A 23,200-nucleotide genomic window follows, 5' to 3' on the forward strand; every position below is an offset into this window, starting at 1 on the left:
CCACCTGTAGATATTTCTCCTCTGTGTGTCTGACCTGCTGTCTGTAAAAACGACCAGAGGAGAGAGAGCAGGAGGAGCAGCATTCCTAGGTATGACAGCGAGGAGGAGCTGACAGGCCGATTAAACCTGTAGCTCTTTTCTGTATTCTAGCGGTAGTCTTTGAAAGAAATTAAACTAAATGCAGCCAGCCTACCTTTGAATCATTAAAGATCTCCATCAGAAACATACAGAGGGACAGATGGACTGTTGGAGAGGATGTGGGACGATGAGAGCAAACCACTACCATTTATTTGGGGATTGTTCGGAGGTTAGAAATTACTGGAAGTCAGTCAAAGACTGCATGGAAAAAGTTTTGATTATTAAGATTGAATTCTGTTTTAGAATTCTGCATTTGGGATAGATGCCACCTCAAATCCAGGGTTTTTCTAAAACATACATGTATAGAGCCATGTTGGTCCCCAGTAAGAGAGCTGTAACGAAAAAGTGGCAATGTCAGAGATCACCTTCATCAATGGACTGGTTTAATGTAATACATAATATATTTGTAATGGAAAAACTGACTTTTACTTTGAAGCTAAAGAGTGCTGTGTTTGAGGACTGTTGGAGAGGTTGGAGTGAGTTTATCAAACCACATAGAGCAGATTTTAGGTAAGAAACAGTTTAGCTGGGATGTAATTCCCTTGGTTCTCTGCTGCACATGAGTATTACTCTTATGTTTTTTTGTATGTTTATTCTATGTTCATTTTTTTTCCATCATCCGTCTGTTTTGATTTTAAATGATGTACACCAAAAAGGATGTTAGATAATTGAAATCTAAATTTGAAAAAAAAAATTAAAAAAGGACTCCAGACTCCTTATATTAGCTTCTGTTGCTGCTGTAAAGTAATCCCTCTCAGTCTTGATCAGAGTAGTAGTGATTAAAATCTCTAAAAACTTGTTCTAGGTCCAGTTAGTTAAAAATATTAATATTAGCTAGCCAAAGGAGGAAAAATACTGTTACATCATGATGTGTTTGAGACTTTTGGAAATTCAAGGAGGATGAAATTAACTTATTGAGATGTGTTCAAAATAACAGTGAGAAAATGGAATTTTAGTTTTAAGTGAGAAATCTGAATAAATGCAGTCCTTTAAAGGAGAAATGTTTGTTTAATTAGTAATATAAAATATATATAAAGCATGACTTCAGTTAAAAACATATAGTCTCATTTTTCAGCCCAAATGCACCAACATTCCTATCAAGTAGGATGTTCATCAGTTTATTTCAATCATTGCATGGAGGCTTTTGATTGTATAAAACGAGTGTTTATTAATTTTTTACAATTTGGCTCAAATTTTTCAAAAGAGAAAGTATGATGTGTCTAAAGGTAAAGACTAAAAAGTGAGGACTTTTTTATCGACTAAAACTGGACTAAAACTATGAAGGGTGAACAGGACTAAAATGTGACTAAAACTAAAACTACTTTGTCCAAAGACTAAAACTAAGATTAAATCTAAAAACAGCTGCCAAAATTAACACTGGCACACACATCTCTATAGAAAACCTCACAGCTAAGATTCCGTTTTCATGTCATCATGATGGGGGACTGAGTGTAGCTGAATGGGAATAAAAATGTTTTTTTTTTCTTGACTGTAGCATCAGGCTGCAACATAACAAATGTAAAAAACGAAGGGGGTCTGAATAATTTCTGAAGATATTGGATAATTAACCCATTCCCATGTTTCATAACTGTGATCTCCATATTTATCAAAATTATTGTGACTATGAAGTTTTTTTATAATCCAGCTACCCAATTGTAATCCCTCATCCACGTCCACACCCCTCTTGCCAGCTATGCTCTGCCAGTGAAAGGCTGCCTTTACTCCCATCACAGCAGGACCCTAGATCCCTAGCTAGTCTTTTCTCCTCAGTTTCCCTGATGGTGGAATAAAAACCCAGCTTCATGCAATCTGCATCCAAACCATCTTTCTGCAGAACAATTACAATGCATTCAGCAACGCCCACAACATTTGGTTTCTCTGGAACTCAGTACCCCTCTCTTTCCAGTTTTAGGCCATCAGTAGCACTGGAAAGTACAGAGCCACAGCCCATGAGTTGTGCTGTTGCTGGATAATTGTTGCCTTTAACTAAGGAGTCTTTAATTACTTGACAATATGCCACTGTTTTCTTTCATTGCAGGATTATGTTCCAATGAGGGAGAAAAGCTGTTAAAAAGTTGCACTGCCAGCCTGGTCTGAAATCCTATGTATCCCAGCATGCAATCTCCAACAAAAGGGAGGGTGGATTTTCAGTCCTGTTAGGTCTCATGCAGTGAGAGAAGGTGGCAAATGAACTAGTGGTCATAACGGTGAACGCTCATAAAAAAATTTAGATAGATTATAGCACCTTGTTATAACTCTTTCAGCATTTTATGCTTTTAAATGTAAAATATGGCATTTAAAGTGCATCTCATATTGAGGACTTTTCAGGAACTATAGATGGAAGCTAACAGCTGATTACTAAACTCACCTTGTTGGTCTGGGTCTGCGTTACGGGAAACGATGGCGCTGATAGCAGGGAAAGTGATGCTGGACATGGCTGCAACGGCTCCAGCAGCCCACATCATCCTGGAAATACAAGCAGACAATAGTTTAGGATATGAAAATGAAAAAATAAAACTATTAACCTTTACTTAGCTGACTATTGTGCCTCCAACAAATGGAGAAAAATACTAGCTGTCATCAAACTATCAGGAAAAAATGTCAAACTGCAGAAGAAAACCAGTATTCCTATACAACATTACAAATACGTAAAAATATAGCCATCAGGTCTTGGATTTATAGCACTCCTTCTTTTCAAAGCAGAAAACACACTCTCCACTTATACCTTTTTCTTAAATCATGGCAAAAGGACCTTCACCTTGATATATAATGCGGCCATCTTGACCTTTATCTAACTTAATTTTCAGGTATTGACCACAGCAGATAGAAGCAACAAGAAGACGTGATGTGAATGCTTTTTCTTTTAGGATCAATAGATGTTACGGTCGCTCCGCCTTCAGACCAGACAACAAGAGAGGAGCTGTTTGAATTTCAACTCAAGAGAAATAAAGCTGATGGTGTGGCCTGTCTGAGTGGATTTTTTTAGTGTTAAATCACCTTGAGTCATATTTGTGGGTTTGCTAAAGATGAACGTTTTAAAACATAGTCAACTCAAACTGAGATTTCATGCAGGGAAACATCAGTTCATGTCCTGTTACAGCACACAAAAATCCATTTTAGTGTTTAATGAGTCAAACAAAATCATTTAAGTTACAAAACAATATTGATCCCTTTAATAGATTCACAGATAACCAGAGCAGTGTCAGCAGCCAGCATGAGGCAGTGACAGTGGTTAAGGCTGTGCTGCTCTCTAGTGGTTCAAAAGGGAATTACACCAACAATAGAAAAGGACAAGGAACCCTAATGCTAAAAAAAGACAGAAGTTGAAGGATGTTTGCTGTGATCACAAGGATATTTGGTCTGAATAAGTGCTCTACAGTTTATTTCTAATCCTGGTTTTAAACATTGTGGATAAATGGGGGACCGAGCCTTCGCTGCAGCCGCCCCCATCCTATGGAACGCACTCCCACAAAACATCAGGAACTCGGACTCAATACAAAACTTCAAATCACTACTCAAAACTCACCTGTTCAAACTTGGATTTTCTTGAGCCCCTTTGTTCTTTTGTTTAGTTTTGTTTGTGAAGCATCTTTGAGTGCCCAAAAAAGCACTATAGAAGTGTGATGTATTACTATTATTATTACTATTATTATTATTATTATTAAATGCTGGTGCTCTGGGTCCTTTAAACCCCACTCAAGGGAAATTTTCTGCATATTCAGCCTTCATATAAGTCCGCCATAGCTAGCAACCATTTCACAAGTCTTATGGCTTGAAAGGTTAACTCCAGGAAAACAAAAATGTTCTCGTTTCTGTCATCCACAAGTTAAATATTTGCCATTTTACTGGGCTTTAATGAGGCATCATTAACTGATTCACATCATATGACGACAGCTGTGGTTTCTCACAGTGCTGTAGGAAATGCTTAGTCATGTAGGACAAACTTCCGCCCTTTGACTGAGTTATAGTTGCTTAGAGATTACATGCTACTGCATCACTGCTGTCTCTGGTGAAAACTGATCACACGTTTGAGTCTGAGCTGTACAGACAAATGTCTATCACTAGATGGAAGTGTGAAAGGTCAAAATCCTGTTTAAAGATAAAATGAATTTCTGAATGAATGTTTGGTTCTCGCAGTGTACGGTCTTTCCAGTTTGAGGTTGCAGAGAAGTATTTTGTTTGAAAGAACAAGGTCTAGAAGTTGCTGATATTTTAAATGATACTGGCTAAGAAGAACACTGAAGTGGGGAGGATTTGTGCTTGTGGACTGGTTTGGGGACGGCTGGTAGCAGTTGGACTCATCCATGTACGCGTCTAATGTCAGAGACATGCACCCTCTCTCTTTAACCTATAAATATTAGTTTTAAAGACACTGAGAGTTACTAACCAGGGCTGGGAGCCGAAGCCGTACCACGCCAGCTGGAGGATCTGGAAGCCGAGGCCGAGCAGGATTGTGTTTTTGTTCCCTATTGACCGCATCAGGATCCCCAACACCACCGTCTGTTTAAACAGAGCAAACAGGTCAAACAAGACAATGTTAAATAACACAGTCAACAGCTTTTCTTTTCAAATTCCTTTTAGGGCAGTGGCACTGAAAGAATTACCGCCTAATTGATGATTTAGTATTACTTCTGCACTTTAACATGAACTTACTAGGTGCCACTCCTCACATGTAATCATGCCATACTTAAATGATGAATTTTTGAGATGTATTTTAATTATATTGCTTCATGTTATTATGTGCTGTCCTGTATGAGTCTTTATGTCTTTTGTTGTTAACATTTTTGTGCTCTTGGTGCAAGACAAAATCCAGCCTGCCTGCCACTTTGGCTTGTGGATTCAAAAATCTGGCAGCCACTCACAATTCTTACAAGCCACTTTATTTGAACAAGCAGCATAACGAGATAAGGTACACTATGAAAATCAAGAATTCCAGTATTTAGTGTTAGTATCATAGTTAAGTATTAAAGATCTTGTTTCTCAATCAAGATCAGTAAAATAAGTGGGTGTTAGTACAGAAATGATCCAACCTGTCGCTTATTTTAAACCCTGTATTCGACCAGTTTGTCCTATACCTCTCCATGCAAACATTTGCTGTATGATATACAGGGACACTGTAATTTCATGCAGCATTTTACTGCATTATGACTGTCAGTCTTAAGAGAGTTAAACATTCCTGCAGTCTCACGCCAGAACTGAAGTCTTGTTTAATTTTCTTGGACTTAAAACAAACAAAACATCAGCCTAAAGACACTTTTAAGAGGTAGACCAGTTACAGCACTGATCATATAAGACTGAGTCAAACCATCCCTCATTTATATCATGGGCACCTTCATGAGGATCAAATATCTGCGCTGCATTTCTCTTTTAAATAAAAAAGATATTTGGCACAAGAAATTGTTTAGTTATATCAGGGATGCATTGGTTTAAAGACCCTGTAAAGTAGATTAAATCTGTATTTAGCTGTGTTGTATGACAGGTCACTGTATAATGAACCCCAAGGTCAAATTTCAGTCAAACAAAACATCTCTAAATGTATAAAATTAAGCTTCAAAATTATGAAAAATGAGGCAGTAAAATCTGCTCCAGCATGGTGTGGGTGTATCTGTTGAATGAGCTGAAGCCACGGCCACTCAGGAGAAATACGATCCTCTCAGATTTAAAAAAATGCTCAGCACTCATGCTATTATCCTGCCTCTTGACCTTTTGTTGACCTCAGAAGTAGAGACAAAGTCTGTTTTCTGGCTCAAGTCTCTCTTATGATGCTTTAAATGACCCATAAGCCACTGTGGCTGATAGATTTGGCAAATTTACCTCACTATGAACAAAAAAACATCATTTAAATGACTGTTAACATTCAATAAAGGCAGGGACATCAGCTAACAACAGACTGTACTGAGATGAACTGCTCTGTGATTTTATATCGTAGTGTTAGAGGGGTGGGGTCATTCCCCACTGTGGGCTCGTGACATCATGAGTCCACAGTGGGGAATGACCCCGCTCAAATTACACCCAACCAGGAAAGAGGTAAAAACTTTCTAGCAGTTTCAGTCCAAAATTCAGTCACATGTAGATCTCAGTGTTTTCACATGTTTATAGCAACCATATTCCAACATATCTAGTGTGTTAAGACAAAAACTTTTGATTTCACTTTACAGGGTCTTTAATATTAGTATCGACCAGTATCAGCCCTTTTGATAACCATCAGCCATTAACAAATAATGTGAGAATGAACAGATGTAATTTTCAGATGTTTATCTGATATGTTGTATCAATTTAACACTTCACACCTAAATACTGATTTATGCCTGCCACACACAAAGCCATTTTAAAATCAAAACCGATTTCTTCAATGTGACAGACTCCACACGATGACAAATAATCACTGATTTTACTGTTTTGTTTGTACAGTGTGTGGTGTAGACCAAGAGGATCAACTCAGTATTAACACCACACACTAACAGACTCTGTTAATCGACTGTCTGAGGGCGCTTTCACATTAGGCCCAGTTGTTTCGAACCACCCCGCAGCGCGATTCCTCCCCCTCTGGCTTGCTTTTACACTAGCCACATCGATCCGTACCCAGGCCCACTTGCGCATGTACTCCGTATGAAACAGCAGGTGGCGGTATACATGTAGCTGGTTTACAACCCCAACAAGGAGGAGAGAGAAGAAGTAACCATGGCAACCACTCGGGTCATGATCTGAGTGGATTTTTTTTTTTTTTTTAACCCGGCAAAAAAGTCCATCCTGCAGCCATGGATTATTTAAAATCACTTTTTAAGATGCCAGGTATATCCCTCTTCATAGCTGCACATCTACGTGCAGCTCAGAGGATTAAATGGTCACTGTGCAGATACAGCGGTTTTTGAGGTGAAAGGAGACTTTTATTGCCTTTGCACCTCATCTCACTGACTCCAACTTGTGTCCATCTGCAAGGTGAGTCACAACAGACCATTAATTGACTGGATTATGATGATTTTCACCCTTTATAGAGGAAAAATGTGAACAAACTGCCACACTGTGGAAAGAAGTTTAGTTTTTACGATGATGTCATAAAGCTGATACGACGCTCTGACCCATATCTGGGCACAGTTGCATTCATGTCTCATCTGAACCGTGCCAGAGTCCACTTGAATCACCATCCCAAGTGGGCCCAGGCCCAGTGCCTGAGCGCCATTTGTTTGCATCCACACTAACCAAAACACACAGGACTTCGGGCTCAAGGGCACTTGGATCCGGGACTGGGCCCCTAGTGTGAAAGCCACCTAAGTCTCGGCCTGGACTCATCTCTCAAAATGCCAAATTTCACGCAGTCAAACGTGACTTTAGAGTTAAAAAGCTATAGGGGTTAGCTGTTAGCTACATGCTATCAGTTTGATACTAAGCCAACAAAAAAAGAAACTCTATGCAGACCATGTTCGCTAATCCGTTGTTTTTCATAACTCCAAGTTAACGTCTCTGTCTTGAGAAATCAGGATATTTCATCTTTCTCTCCAGTGAAATGATCAAGTTTCTCCATGAGCTTAAAACGTGACAAGGAGAAGCCTTCATATTACACATAATTACACAGGAAACGTTTTAAGTACCTGAGCTAGTATAGAGAGGATTCCCACCACAGCGATGAAGGCAGCCACTGTCTCTGATGAGAAGCCTATGACCTGAAGGTGAGAGCAGTAAGATAATGCAGGTTAGGACAGGACGGGACAAAGAGTTTCAGAGACAAACATGCACCTCAAACACAAAAACTTCACCCATTTTTCACTGAACACAATGAAAGAAGGGGATTTGTTCTTGGTCTCTTGTAAAGGTGCCATTTTCTCCTGATCTTGGAAGAACAATGAGTGCTTTTCTTTATCCTCCCCTTGTTTTTCTCCACTGTATTTAGGTCAAATATACAGCAGCGGTAGCAGGACAGCTAGTGTGAGGTGGGTTTAATTTAAGACTATGAATGTGGAGCGATATAAGATAACACGGCATAAGCAGAAAGGGGACAAGGAGGCGTGGAAAAGAATGATAGCTCGATGCTCCAGAAATACTCTCCTGTCTTTTTCAAGATGGTAGCAGAGAAGAAGGAGACTGTGTGCGTTTATGTGACAAACTTGCCAAACTGGTTCTTCTTACACTGTTTACACAAACTGAACAGTTTGCACTTTAAGCAGATAGGACAAGGAGAACACACCATGTCAGTTAACACTGAAGCTGATAATTGGACAGTGGTTACATAGCTCTCTGAACACTAAAATTGCTTTAATTTAATCCCATTCTTTGTATTTTCTTATACATGTATCACAAAAGTTGGGGCTCAGTGTTTTACCCAAAGATGTTTCTAGATGTCAGTGACTGGATCACAGATCTTCTGACACGTGGACAGCCTGCTTATCTCCTCAGCTACAGCCTTCCTATTACAATTTTATGTCTTACTTTTTTGCATCATTTTTCTTGCTCTGACCTCCTGAAGGATGGTTGAAAACTGTGTTCAATGCTGTGATCCAATGCTGTGTTTATATTGACCGTTTCTATTATCTGTTAAATATACTGTTTAAAAGCTGCTTTAAACTTCAGCCTGATGAGAGCTACATTCTGTTGGTTATTTCAATGCTGTGATCCTATTGGCTAAATGAGCATAAAAATAGGCTATTTCAATGTCTATGTGAATTTGTGTCTCTATTGGCTATATGAAAGCTGCATTCCAATTGGCCGATTAAATGCTGAGCAGTACTTTGTTGGATGAAAGCTGTGTTCCTGTTGGCAGACATGATTCTGCATTGCTATTTGCTGATCCAGTGCTCTTTCGTATTGGCTGATTTAAAGTTGTGTCCTACTGACTGACCCAATGCTGTGTTCACATTTGCTTTAGCCAATGCTGTAATCCTATTGGCTGTTTCAATGCTGTGTCCCTATAGGCTAATCCAATCATGTGCTATTGGCTGAATAAAGGCTGTGTTCCTATTGGTGAATCCAATTATGTTTTCCCAATGGCTTTATAAAACTGTGTTTCCATTGGCTGATCCTATAGTGTTGATTGTATCAGCTGTCCCTATGACAGGATCCTATTGGCTGCATGAAAGCTGTTATATCATTGGCTGAATGAAAGCTGCATTCCTACTCAAATATTGTGATCAAATATTGTTTGTATTGGCTGAATGAAAGTTGTGTTCCTACCGGCTGATCTAAATTTGTCTTTCTAATGGCTGGATGAAAGCTGCATTTCTATTGGCTAATCCAGTGATGTGTACCTATTGGATGAATGAACGCATGTTCTTTTTGGCTGGATGATAGCGGCATTCCTATTGGCCAATACGATACTGGGATTCTATTTGCGATTTCAAAGCTACAGTGCGCTGCTGCCCATCTTGGCAAGGACACTTTTGATAAGAAGATTTTCAATCTCATCAAGTTTTTTCTTCTGGTAAAATAAAGGTTAAATGAAATTAATCAAAACTGTCTGTTCCTATTGGATGGTGAAAGATCCTTTCCTATTGGCTGTTTTAAGCTGAGGTTTCAGTGGTTGATCCAATGATGTGTTCCTATTGGCTTGATGAATGCTGAGCTCCTATTTGTTTGTTGAAATCTTTGATCCATTTTGCCAAATCAATGCTGCATTGCAATTGGCTAAATGAAAGCTGAATTTCTATTGGCAGATTCGATTCTGCTCCTTTCATATTAGTTGCTTATCACACTGAAAAAAATCACTGAGGACAGTACTTTCACAACTAAGAAAAGGGGTGCTGTTCAGTTTGGATATAGTTTTACAATCTTACAATTAGGCCTGTGAGGATAACAAATTTTGCTGGACGATATATTGTCCCACAAATTATTGCCGATAAACGATATTATTGTCAACATTATTTTGAGACCAAATTAACCACTATGTAATGATAATATATCATAATAATGCAAATACACCCTTTCAAATGCAATAAACTTTTATTTCTCATGAGTATTTTTACCATTGTAATTGGGATGTCAAGAACCTTTAAATATCCTAAATAAATAAAACAAACACACCATTTTGTGCTGTTCCATTTGTATTTACTTTGTCGAACAAACGCCTCAGTGAGTGTTGACTGTGGGGATGAAGGCTCTGCATCTCGAGGTGCAGTTTTTTTCCCAGCTGGGAAAACTGGGTTGGGTGGTTATGTATTAGGTAGGCATGCAAGTTTGTTGTGTTGCCTTTTCTTGTTGCCACAACTTTCAAACAAATTCGGCATACTGGCTCGGTTGTGTTGATGGGCTCACCTTGCTCATTCGGTTTGAAGCCGAAATATTCCCACACCAGGGCTGTGGCATTTGGCTCTGAAATCATCTTTTTTCCTCCTAATTTCTACCACGTTGCATTGCTCCTCACGAGGCTCACTTGCTGCACTGTGTGTGTATGCTAGCGGCCCCGCCTCCCCCCACAGAGACAAAGAGACTGGATGACTGGCAAGAGGCTTCACTCTGTTCATTCCGCTATGAAACAAACGCGCCCAGGTGCTGAGACCGATGCACAGAGTGAACCCTCTAGTAATCCAGCCTGTTTGGAGGCGAGAGACGAGGAAAACAAACACGCATGCACATGGCAATATATCGAGGCCGGCAAAATTATTGAGTTTATTTTCATTTATCGTGCGATTAATTGATTTATTGCTTATTGTCCCAGGCCTAGTTACAATGACTGTTGACCAGTGCAGGGTGGACCCTGCCTCATGCCCAATAACAGCTGGGAAAGCCTCCAGCCCCCGCAACCCTGAACAGGTTAAGCGGTGCAGAAAAGGAATGGATAGATGGAGAACAACACAATATCATTTGGCAGACACTTTTGTCCATAGTGACATAAATCTGGGACAGGTGTTTCTGCCGTTAAGGAAGGGCTCACACAGGATAATTCATGGCACTGACCAGGATTCAAACCCCCAATGTCATGTCCCCATAGTCAGCAATGTGAACCACTGAGTCATCTGACGTTTTTACAGTCCTTCAATAATTCGTTGTCACATTTGGATGAGAAGCTGTGCTTACATATGGTAGTACTTGAACATTTTCATGTATGTAATCCAGATTTTTTACATCTTTTTTGTGGAAACCTTACCTGTTTAAGATAGAGGAAGAAACTGGAGTACTGTCCGGCCTCTGGGAGGTAGGAGAGAAACACTGTGATACAGATGAGAAGTACTGTTGAGTCCTGGCCCACCTTTCGTAAAGACTGGCAAAGAGAACAGAAAGAAAAAAATTTAACTTGTTGCATAGATTTAGTGCAATATACAAATAATCTGGAGAACTGATCGCATCTGTCTTGCCAAAGCAGCAAGAATATGCTGCCTTTTCATACTGACAAACATTTGAAAGTTTTATTTGCAAATTCTATGGTGCAAATACTGAACTTAAAACAACTTTGTTTTATTAGTAGCTTGTCTCCAAAATCATCAAATCTAAATGTCTACCTTTGACCAGTGCCTGCTTGTGCCTTATGTATTTTTAAGGGCTGTCAATAGATTTAAATTTTTAATCTCGATTAACCTCACAAATTTCATAGTCAACTCAAGATTAATCGCAAATTAATCACACTTTTTGTTTTTTCTGTTCTAAATGTTCCATACAGGTCTTTTTCTGAAACTTTAAATACCCTTATCATTACAAGTGGACAAAAATGCTTTCTTTATGCAACTGTTTGTTCATATCAACAACCCCAAACAACGACAGATAACGTCCAGAAAATTCTCTATTCTAAGCTCAAAGATACTGAATGCTCCAAAAATATGCTGATGCATAACATGGTAAACTCAAGCCCAACAAGGACAACAGATGGAGATACTGACCTTAATGTAACATTACTGAATAATACCTCAATGTAGAGTCCAACTTTAGACTTCTAGAAGTTAATTCCTCCACAGAATGTGCATGCATTAATCGTGCAACAAAAAAAATGAGTGGCTTTAAAAGAAATTTGAGTTAACGTGATATTAACGCGTTAAATTTGACAGCCCTAGTGTTTTTGTAATACTTTTGCTTCCAGCCTGTATCAAACAACCAATCAGGGTCACTAACCAATCACAGCAACTCTATACAAGCTTACATCATCCACCTTTTATGAACTCTTTCTCTTCCCTCTCTCTCTCCCATCTTCTTACTTTTGTAGAGCAGAGAGCAGAGCAAATGCAGCTACTCTTTTTACAACTTCGGGACACATATCTACTGTCAGTGTTTCTGAGCTCTCAGTCAGACAGACCAGCTGTGTCTAACAGATGGTTTGCAGTTATAAGAGCTGTTGAGCATGACTGCATATGATTTGGTGGGAGAGGCTTAACTAAGAGATGTGAGGTAGAAGAGAGAGAGAGAGATGCACTTTTGTTTTATTAAAATTATCATGTTACTGTATACAAAAGTGGAAGAAATACCAAATGCTGATTAAAGAATAGATGTTTTTTTCTCTGATCCATCTCAAAACAACATTCATATATCAATACATATATATATGTAATTATACTTGTAGCTTGCCTTTATTACTCTCCTCGATCATTCTCTACATTTGAAATGTCTTTCACACAAACTTAATATTTAACAGACAGAGAATAAGGTTTAACATTTTACCAAAGTCAAAGATTTTTAGAACAGAACTCTGAATTCTGTTAATATATTTCTAAGATTGATAGGATAGCAGTTATAAACAGGAAGAAAGATAACATTGATAATCATCACTTCTATGCATATGTTGGCACTTTACTCTTGTTTTGCTGCTGTAGATTATAGGATGCAATCATCCCTGGCTGTGGGTTACCTTATGAAAACATACTTCTGACCACACCCAACCTACTAGCCTACAATCATGCTCCATACAGTCAGGAGTAACCTGTGGCTAAAAATGTAAAAAAAACAAACAAAAAAAAAACAAAAAAAAAAAAACAAACAAACAAACAAACAAACAAAAAACTGGAAAAGTCTCGTTCTAACAATTGCAATTGACTGCACATTTGCAAATGCTAACAAGACACAAACTGATCAGACCAAACGTGCAACCATTTCAGAACTATGATCCAAAAAGCTACAGACTCTCTCTTTAAGTAAACCCTTTCACATAGAAGAAAAGCTTGGTGCAATTGTGTTGCCGCTTTAAGGAACTCTAGATCCATGCAAGAAAAGTTTGACATTAATTTGAGTTTGAAAAGGACGTCTTTGTGACCAACCTGTCCTTGCCTTGATTTACAGCCATAGGACTCTTTGTTGGGACAAAAACTTAAATTGACATCCAGCAGATTTACATGCAGCTAGAAAAAGTTAAATTATTGGGTCAGTCAGACTTTTAAAATGCATTCTTAAAAAATCTTAAATTTTATCTCTTACCAAGATAGTGTGATTGGTGATTGATTTACTCTAGCATACATACACATCAGTTAGACCCAAACTGGACTGGGTATTCTTTGCATGGTCTACAGTTTGCATGCCAGGGTCTGACCCTGAATTTGATGAGTACAAATGCATAGTACAGCAGAAGTCGTGTTGTAGTTTGCCTTCAGATATCACCAAAGTTAGAGGGATAGCATGCACTGCATTTGTGCCAAACTTAAAAGGTAAAGAGTATATATGAAATAAACAGAGCTGTAAAGTTGTCACTGTTTTCACTGCTGGATATACAAACACTTCACCACTTACAAACTAGTTAGAAAGGTCAACAGGAAGAAGATATGTGGTAACTAGATGAAAGGGGGCATATTGCTACCTATTGTAGCGGAAGGATGTGCATCTGCCACTCAATCAAGTGGCCCCCTTTGCTTTTAAACTGAGACAAAGATAGTAGTCCAGTAAAATTCCTGATCAAGCTATAACTATAGCTTGGCTTAACCATGCATTTAAACCTACAGACTGATTCTTTTAATGACAAGTGAAAGCTTTCATCACAGGCTTAACTTGAAAAATGATCCTGACAGATGTGTCAATATACCAGCTGGCAGGCTGGAGACACATTTGGATAATATTCGGTTACAGCTGACTGATAGTAATAGAGTGTTGAGTTTTGTTGTAACTCACAGCAAAGGGGTCTGCCTGCTCCCATGAGATGGGTGCCCCCCACGACGCCGGCCTCATCTTCTCCGGTAGTGACTCCGGTACTGCCACCAGGATGAAGCAGATGTCGAGTAGGGCGATGGCTGTGGCCAGGATTACCACCAAAGTGTCCCCATAAGCCACAGACAGGTACGCTCCAATGGCCGGGCTGGTGACCAGGCTGGCTGCAAAGGTAGCGGATACCTGGAGGGAAAGAGAGGAGATCAAGAAACAGTGAGTGACTAATTTGTCCGTTCATGCAGTTTTCTATTTTTTTCCATTAAAGGCCTGCCTGATTACATAATCACTCTGGAGGTGTTCAAAGACACATTGTTCTAACAGGACCGAGTTTTGGTCCGCCATCTGCTCACCAAACCGTATGCTGTGCTCCTCTCATGCTCCTGTGTGATATCGGCCACATAAGCAAAGATCACAGAGAAGGTGACGGCAAAGACGCCAGACATGGAGATGACGGCAAAGTACCACCTAAAAAATAAGAGTTTTTCTTATCAGCAAAGGTTCCAAATAAAACCCTTTTGTTTGGAAGTTTATACCATGGTTAAAACTCAATTTTACACATTTTATTCCTTTGTATTACAATGAATCATAATGCTAAGTGTAAGAGGATGGAGACAGAACTTCACTTTCAACCTAATAAAAAACTTCATGACTATTGTCAGTGTTTCTCTCACCATGGGCTGATCTTCATCAGTGGAATGGGCGCACATGTGAAAAAGACTGTTAGCAGCAAGAAGGACTTTCGTCCCCATACATCTGACAATGCTCCGATCAGCGGAGCACTTAGAAATGATAATAGGCCCTGCAAAGTTGGGAGAAAGAGACAGAAGAGGACACAAAAGGTTGATGAATGAATCAGGGAAGTCTGGATATCTTGATCAAGGTGCAACTTATACATTCCTTTGTACCCCAACTGTTAACACAACTGATTATATGCTTGTAGGTATTAGAGACTGCAGCATGTAAAATATGAATAAAGTGAAAAATTAACACAACTCTCACACAGCAAACTCATAAATGTTGGCTTCACTTTGTCCTCTAAAGTCAAACTGACCTCATGGAAAATATCATCTTTAAATCTCTTCTCTACAGATATGATTCCACTTTCTCTATTCTTCTTCTGCTGGTGGATTAAAGTCCTGGAAAGTGATGTCTGGTGTCTCTAAGCTTTTGCAGCTGCCAGACTGGAAAAGTAAAGTCCCTCCATCTTTAAATAAAGACACTGAGTCTGAGAAAACACAAAGAGGAAGCATCTAAGGTGTGCTGGTGTGGTCTAGGTTGAAGTTAAAGTGAAGAAACTTGATTTGTCACGATGCCAGAAATTTTTAGATCAATACATTACCTGTAAAAAAAAAACTAAACTGATCTCTTTTTTGCTATCACAGAAAATAAAAGGGGGACTCAAAACTGGCCAATTCAGTTATTTCTGATTTTCAGCTTGTACACTAGAAAAAGTCACTGAACACTTGGCAAAATTTGAGAAACTAGTAATGAAAATGATAAACATCTCAAAGAGATATTTCCTCTGAATTATTGATCAAGATTTCTGTAATATAATTGCTCATTGTCTTATTTAGGACAGTTTATATGTGTCACTGTCTGCAGGGTTGAGAAGCTTACATTCAAAAGCTTGCAGGTCAATGTTAAGAAAAACTTATAAGGACGAGGGGACATGGCTGTCTGTGTCCTCAGTGCTCTACCTGTCTGTAACAGACACTAAAGCCTGATTTATGTCTGCCTCTGCATAACCCTATGACCTATGTAGGTCAGCATAGCTCTGGACCTTAAACAGCGGGTTAACAACGTATCCAAATGTACCTCCACAAAAATGAAACAATCCAAATGACTATGAAGGTCATAATAGTTTAGGATTTTTCATTCCTTTTCTTTTGGTTTTGAAGTTTTCAATCAAATCAGACCGTTTTACACTCCCCAGGCATGAATTCAATTGAATTTATTTAATAGGGATGATGCAGATTAACATAGTTTCTTTGTAGAACATAAAGCTGATGTGCAGCACAGAGAGTTTATAGCGTTAGCTAATTTCCAACTACTGTCCCTAGTTGGGCCCTTGCATGAAATGTACAGCATTTACCAACATAAAATGGCACAGTAGTATACAAAATACAGTGACATAAATACATAACCAATAATACATAAACTCTGTAAACCAGTAATTATTGCAGGTTTAAAATATGAAAATCTAAAGATGAGTACAGTTCTGCTTCACTTTTAGCCAGCACCTGACCTTTGAAGTGAAGGATTTCTGTGATTACTTTTACTTCAGCTGGTAATGAATCCCAGAGTTGACAACCTTAAATAGAGAAAGCTGACGGTCCAAATGCTTGGGTGTGCATGGATGTACATGCCAGTCAATGTGCTGCAGTCAAAGACCAAAACAAAGGAGATTTTGTCTCTGATCTTATTCTATTTCAGTAAGTTTTATAAGCACACAGAATTAAGTTTTAGTAAGTTGTGTTTTTATTTAGTTTCAATTAACTGATTAAAATGACTTTTTACATTTTAGTTAGGGCTGGGCAAGTAATCGCAAATTAGATTAATCGCAATTTGACCTGCTGCAATCTTTAAATCGCAGAAGGTGCAACATTTCCTAAACCTGGAATTTGTGCCAAAATACCAGTTTAGTCCTATTTTGCAGCAGAGATGTTATGCATTTCATATCATGCAATCATTCTAGTGCCATGTTTTCAAAATAGTGTACAAAAAAATCCTATTTTCTTCATTTTGTATTATTTTTTAAATTTAAATTAGAGAATTATAGAAAGATGACCATTCCCTTTAACACAACAATTCATATCAAATTTGCAAAATGAGTAAAAAAAAATCATCACAATTAGATATTTTTTTAAAAATTGTTCTGCCCCAGTTTAATCTAATGTTGTGTTAGTTATAGTACGGAAGGATTATTGCTTGTTTTTGTTGTAAAATGCATGAGATGAGGAACTTAAGAAATAATCGCATATTAAATCGCATTATTGGGTAAAAATAAAACGCAATTAGATTATTTTCCCAAATCGTTCAGCACTAATTTTGGTTTCAGTTATTTAGTTAGTTCAAGTTAACTTTAATAACCTTGGTGTACTTCAGAGTGAGATAAAAGGCTGCAGACTGCAAGACTGCTAGTTACATCTGGTGCCAACATCTGACAATAACAGATGTGTATTTTCAAATTCAATTGTGTCAGTGGGTAAACAAGTACAAAAATGTCCCTGTCTTCTCCCTCAGCTGATTCTATGCCTCTACTTTCCACCACTTCCGATGTCATCTCTCTTTTCCTCTGTGCAATTACTGCAGCATAATCATTTTTTATCAATATTTATCAGCGCCAGCTCCAATGTAATATGATTTGGTTCAGTTTACATGATTTCCTGTACACAAACGACCAGGAAATGTGGAAAAGAGATTGTGAACCGGCATGAAAATTGTACTGCTGACTAGAATGCAAAGTATTACAGAGCAACAAGGACACAGGATTTAAAAGTACGAGGCATCACAACTGCATAGACCACGACAGTGTAGGTGTGGTGTAGATTTGAAGCACAACCACAAAGACGCCCTACTGTTAGTGGTGCATCTCACTGAGATTCCTTAAGAACTTACAAAACAGTTAACTGGTGTAGTGTCTCTGTCAGAATGAGGAGCAGACACTCACATAGCATGCATGCAGGAAGGTGTACTACTTAAGCAGCAATCAAACGAAACCATGCACTTTCCTGCAAGTTTGTGCAGACATGTTAATGTGTTACTAAGGCTACGTTCACACTGCAGTTAAAACTGACCTGAATCTGATTTTTTTGCTCACATGTGACTCGTATCTTTGTTTTTCTGACAGTGTGAACAGTGCAAGCCACACTGAATCTGACCTTTTGAATCAGAATCAGGCCATATTGACTGTGGTTCTAAATCAGATATGTATCTGATCTTTTGGAAGTTGACTGCAGTGTGAACAGGCAAACAAAAAAATGAGATCTGAGAAATGATCAGAGTTGAGCATTAAGGCCTGCAGTGTGAATGTAGCCTTAGAGTCTGACTGCTATGAAACAATCCAAATATAACAACTTATATCTCTGCATCACCGCTTTGGCTGTCATAAGTAGTGCTCCCTCTCTAACCATTGTGCTGATAATAACACTGTACACCTTTTTTTTGCATAACTTTGGTACATTGAAAGTAAAAATAAAGGATATTGTATCATTTAAAGCAGTTGTTGTCAACTGGTCTCGTGTCAGGACCCCCAATGTCCTTAACAACAAATCACCACACACATTTCTTACATTTGAAATCATAACCAAGTTTTTTAAAATGAAAATGGGGCAGTTTGGACATGAGATGGAACACAAGATGCTTACAAAACAAAGAAATGGAGATTTCTCATTCAAAATAAAAGCACATCATAGATTTTGGAGTTTTGCTGCATTTTTTTTCCAGGCACAAATCCACAACCCACTGAAAATGGCTTTGTGACCCACTTTTGGATCCTGACCTACCACTTGAGAACCACTGGTTTAAAGTATGTTGAAGCATTTATTTTGTCTATGTTTTTTCATCCAATAAACCAAACATGAAACTTTGAAATGAAAAAGAGCAGGAAGAAGAGAGGCATCAAAAATTCTGACAACCTTACAAGCTACTGACAACCATAAAGCCCATCAACAAAAATTGTTAATACCATGTCATATACTAAAACCAGTTCTCCTGAAACACTAGATCAATTCCTTTTTCTTTTTTGTCAGATAAAGACATGCAGTGTTCATTATTTTGGTCGATTACTCAAAACTATAGCAGTGATTATGAATAAAAAAATCTAGAATATCATCTAGCAGCCTCACTTTGACTTTGTATTCCCCTGCCTCAGAAGGACTGCCAAGGTGCTCTCCAGACACTCAGACATGAAGGTGCTCCCGTGAGCTTTTGCAGCCAGCTGGACAACCAGCTATATTTACTGGACAGCTTGCAGGTGTTAACATGTCGCTGACTCGAGCAGGGAGGTGCCAAACAAGAGCACACAAGCTCAGCAAAACATCTACACCAAATAACAGCGAGACAAAGTCTCAGCGCTGAAGAAGAATGTCGGTGTAAGAGCAGGTGGAGCTCTAAAACCACAAAAACAACATGGCTGCTGTTGTGTTTAACTGTGTGGTGTGGCCTTATGTGAAAAGTAAAACAAATAGAGTAAAAACATAAAGACAGACATGCACTCCAGTGTACAAAGTTGTTTGCACTATAATTAATGCACAAGTTGTACATTTTTAACAACACAAAGACACTGCTTCTGCTCTTGAGATACTGTCAATAAAACATTAGACATAACTCGATAACAAGCAGGCATCAGTTTTAGCCAGTTTACATGTCTGACTGTTATACTGCCCTCATAACTAGAGCTAGTTATTCTGTGTGTATGCTCTGACGTCTTACCTTGACACCATGGATTAGCCCATTCATCAGGAATGTGTGCTGGGGGAATGTTTGGTGTAATACCTGGAGAACAAACAAAGATAACATCAGATGAAACCACGCTCTTCACACGGTCTGCATCACATTACAAAAAATAACCCACAGTGGGAAATGCTCTTGGCAGGTTTAAACTTCAGCCAGAGGAAAATGATTTGATGCCATTTAGAACAGATAATTGACAATATGTGCCAAATAGCAGGGTAGCATCAATAAAGCAAATCACAAATTCAATCAGTGAGGCCTATGGAAGACGACTAGCGTGTGCTCATTTCACTGTATTAAAATAAACATCAGAGCTACATCACAAATCACACGTGTCTCAGTTTGAGCATGTGCAATAAACTCATCATAAGAGTGTATTTTTCATAATAAATTATTTTATGTGAACAAGACTTGCAGAATGCCCACAACTTACATGCTCTCACACTGTTCATACAGTCAGATGAAACTTGTTATTAGAATCTGTGTATCATTTGTTCATTTAATATTTGATTGATAAATGAATAACAAATGAAAAAATGGTTCATTTTCTTGTTTTCAGTTTTGAAACAAAATCAAATAAACAAGAAATGATGGTCTTTTTGACTTTTGCTATTAATGTTGGGATCAGAGAATGTAATATGAAAAAACGGGTGTTAGCAGTTTGTATGATTTCAATATTAACTTGCATAACCTGGTGCAGATGTTGTGCTCAGAAAAGCATCCTGAGAATCACACACCCATCGCTGAGGAGTTCATGCTTCCTAGAATGATATACAGGAACACAAACACCAGCACCAAGTTAAGTCACGTTCCTGCACTTGTGTTCCTTCATTTGCATTCGTGCCATGCTTTGGTCCACCTTGTCCTTCCGTGCCGGAGCCAGGGGAGCATGTTGTGTCCAAGCATGGAAGAGCGTACTCATGTTGGTCAAATGTACTGGACTTTTAGGCTCAAACGTACCCAGGCACAGTACAGATAGCCTAGTGTGAGGGTGCCCTAACTCGGTGCTGGCGTTTGTGTTCCTGTATATCATTACAGGAACTCCTCAGTGATGGGCATGTGATTCTCAGGATGCTTTTCACCTGCACCGGGTTACGCAAATCAATATTGCAATCAAATTGACTGCTTACAGCTGTTTTTTCATATTACGTTCTCTGATCCAACATAAATAGCAAAAGTCAAAAAGGCGCATCATTTCCTGTTTATTAGATTTCATTTCAGAAATGAAAACTAGAAAATTAACCGTTTTTAAATTATTTGATTAGGTTTTTAAAACAGAAAAGTGAACAATGAGCCATTTTTCATTTATTTGTCACTCAATTATCAATCAAATATTAAATAAATGAATGACACGTGGATTTATTAGGCCTGGGTGTTATAACTTTATTTATCAAAGTTCATTTAATTATAACTTTATAATTAGGGCTGAACAATTTGGGGGAAATAATCTAATTGTGTTTTTTTCCCCCTAGTATTGCGATTTAATATGGTATTTTTTGTTCTTCATTTGACGTATTTTTCAACAAACAAGTTAGATTTAACTCAGGCGGGACAATTCTGAAAAAAAAAATAATAATAATTTGAATTATTAATATAATAGTTTATGAATTGAATAATTAAATAATTTTGAATAATTGAACAGCCCTAATAATAATGAAAAAAAAGAAAACTGTATAGTGCAGCATTGTTTTCAATTACAGACTAAGCTAAGACATATATAGACTTAAAAGTTCAAATTGATTAAATCAGTATTTCATGATTCAAATGTTAATTCCTCATATTTAAGCTAATAAAAATTCACAGCATTGTTTTGAATAACTTACTATACTTCTTGTATCACAACATATAATGCAGAAAAAAAGGACGTCCCCATTTCACTTTCCTTTTTCCCTATCTCATCCAGTCCTTAAAGCTACATTCTGTATATCTACATCAATGAAAATAAGTGATCTTCAACATCTTTTTTGGGACATTGCCTGGGCAATGACCCACATGCTGAATGTAAGACTGATCGAAAAATAATGGTCACAATGTAATACTTTTAAACTTTGATACCATCATTCAAGTAAAAATCAAAAAGTATCTATACCACTTTCAATACCATGACAACAAAAATCCTTTGCATCCAATATTAGGTAATTTCTTGTTTTTAATGACCAAAAACTTTCAAGCAAGTGTCTGATAAATGTCTGAATTGCACAACAACACTGGTAACTCTTCTATACATAGCCTAAATGTCAACAATGTCTTAAAAATTTGAGAAATATGTTTTGATGGGATTTATCCTCACCTACACATCTATCTCAGTTAATATACATGATTTTTTAAATGCTTCTATATCTGTTCATATTGACCATTGATTTAACATAGATTACTTAGTTTAAAAACATGATATTAGAAAATAATGAAGAGTATCAAAGAATTGAACATTCTGACATCCTTCCTGATTGGCATATACAGCATAAAGAAAAAAAGGCTGACTACTCCCTATGTCTGTGGAAAGATGTGTTCAAATAGCTAGCAGCAGAAGCAGCAACAATGAATAATGCTTGTAAGACAATAGAGAATAAAAAAAAAACAAAAATTAATAGGATTGGGCAAAAGGGCTAAGGCCATTTAAGCTTTCCACACTAATGAACCCTTGCACGGACCGTAGCACCTCTGTATGTGAGCCTTAATGATATTCATCAGAGCTGTTTATCAGACGCATCTTGTGGTTAGTATGTGACTGTCAAATGGTGTGGAGCAGTCGACTCTGTGCACATCAAGCATGCACTGAGATGGTAATGGTGCAGGCTCACTTTAATGCATTAATGCACACCACCATTAAAGCACATAACCAACCTTAGCATGCAGCCCCTCACATTTCTTTATAATGGAGTTCACAGTGAGCTGGGTTAAAACTGATTAAAGCTGGATTTTTGTTACAGTTTTTGTTCTATGATCTACATGAAACACAATAACAAAAACAGCACTGCCTAAGTAATGAGTAGGGCTGGGTAACTAATCAAAGATTAGATTAAACCGCTATGTGGCCTGCCACAATTTTCAAATTGCAGAGGGTGCAATATTTCTTTGACCTGAAATTTGTGTCAAAATACCATTTTCCATTTTATTTTTGCAGCAGAGATGTTATGCATGACATATCATGCAATCATTCAAGTGCAATGTTTTTAGAATGGTCAACAAAAAAATCCTGCCTTCTTAATTTTTGTATTTTTTCTTATAAAACATAAGTAGGACAAAAAAAAAAAACAGGAAATGCAACAATTCATATCCCATTTTAAATAAGAGTCAAATTCATCAGAATTCAACATTTTTAAAGATTTGTTCAGCCCTGGTTTAGGAATTAAAAAAAGTTAAGGAATAATTGCTTATCAAATTGCAGTATTGGGGGGAGGGGTCGCAATTACATTTTCTAACTAAGGGGCTAAATTCAAAAGGTTAAAGGTTTTTACTACTTCTTTATTACACAGCATGGCAGGTTTGCTGCCAGGAGGGTCTCAATCAAATCAGTAACAACACATGATGAGCAGAGACGCAGTGCTTAACTCATCTGACCTCC

At 37.9% G+C, this 23,200-nt stretch overlaps 1 protein-coding gene across 1 annotated transcript in view; it reads right to left on the bottom strand.

Moving 5' to 3' along the window:
* Positions 1-23,200, bottom strand: part of mfsd14a2 (major facilitator superfamily domain containing 14A2) — a 40,554-nt gene that overhangs the window by 6,461 nt on the left and 10,893 nt on the right. Inside the window, exons 3-10 of the mRNA XM_041803210.1 lie at positions 19,615-19,677; positions 14,853-14,980; positions 14,532-14,646; positions 14,146-14,364; positions 11,213-11,326; positions 7,728-7,799; positions 4,526-4,638; positions 2,507-2,604 (exon numbers count right to left, since the gene is read on the bottom strand). Coding sequence (XP_041659144.1) covers positions 2,507-2,604; positions 4,526-4,638; positions 7,728-7,799; positions 11,213-11,326; positions 14,146-14,364; positions 14,532-14,646; positions 14,853-14,980; positions 19,615-19,677 — 922 coding nt within the window. The remainder of the gene's footprint in view (positions 1-2,506; positions 2,605-4,525; positions 4,639-7,727; positions 7,800-11,212; positions 11,327-14,145; positions 14,365-14,531; positions 14,647-14,852; positions 14,981-19,614; positions 19,678-23,200) is intronic.

Source organism: Cheilinus undulatus, linkage group 13 (assembly GCF_018320785.1).
Source record: "Cheilinus undulatus linkage group 13, ASM1832078v1, whole genome shotgun sequence".
Taxonomy (NCBI): domain Eukaryota; kingdom Metazoa; phylum Chordata; class Actinopteri; order Labriformes; family Labridae; genus Cheilinus; species Cheilinus undulatus.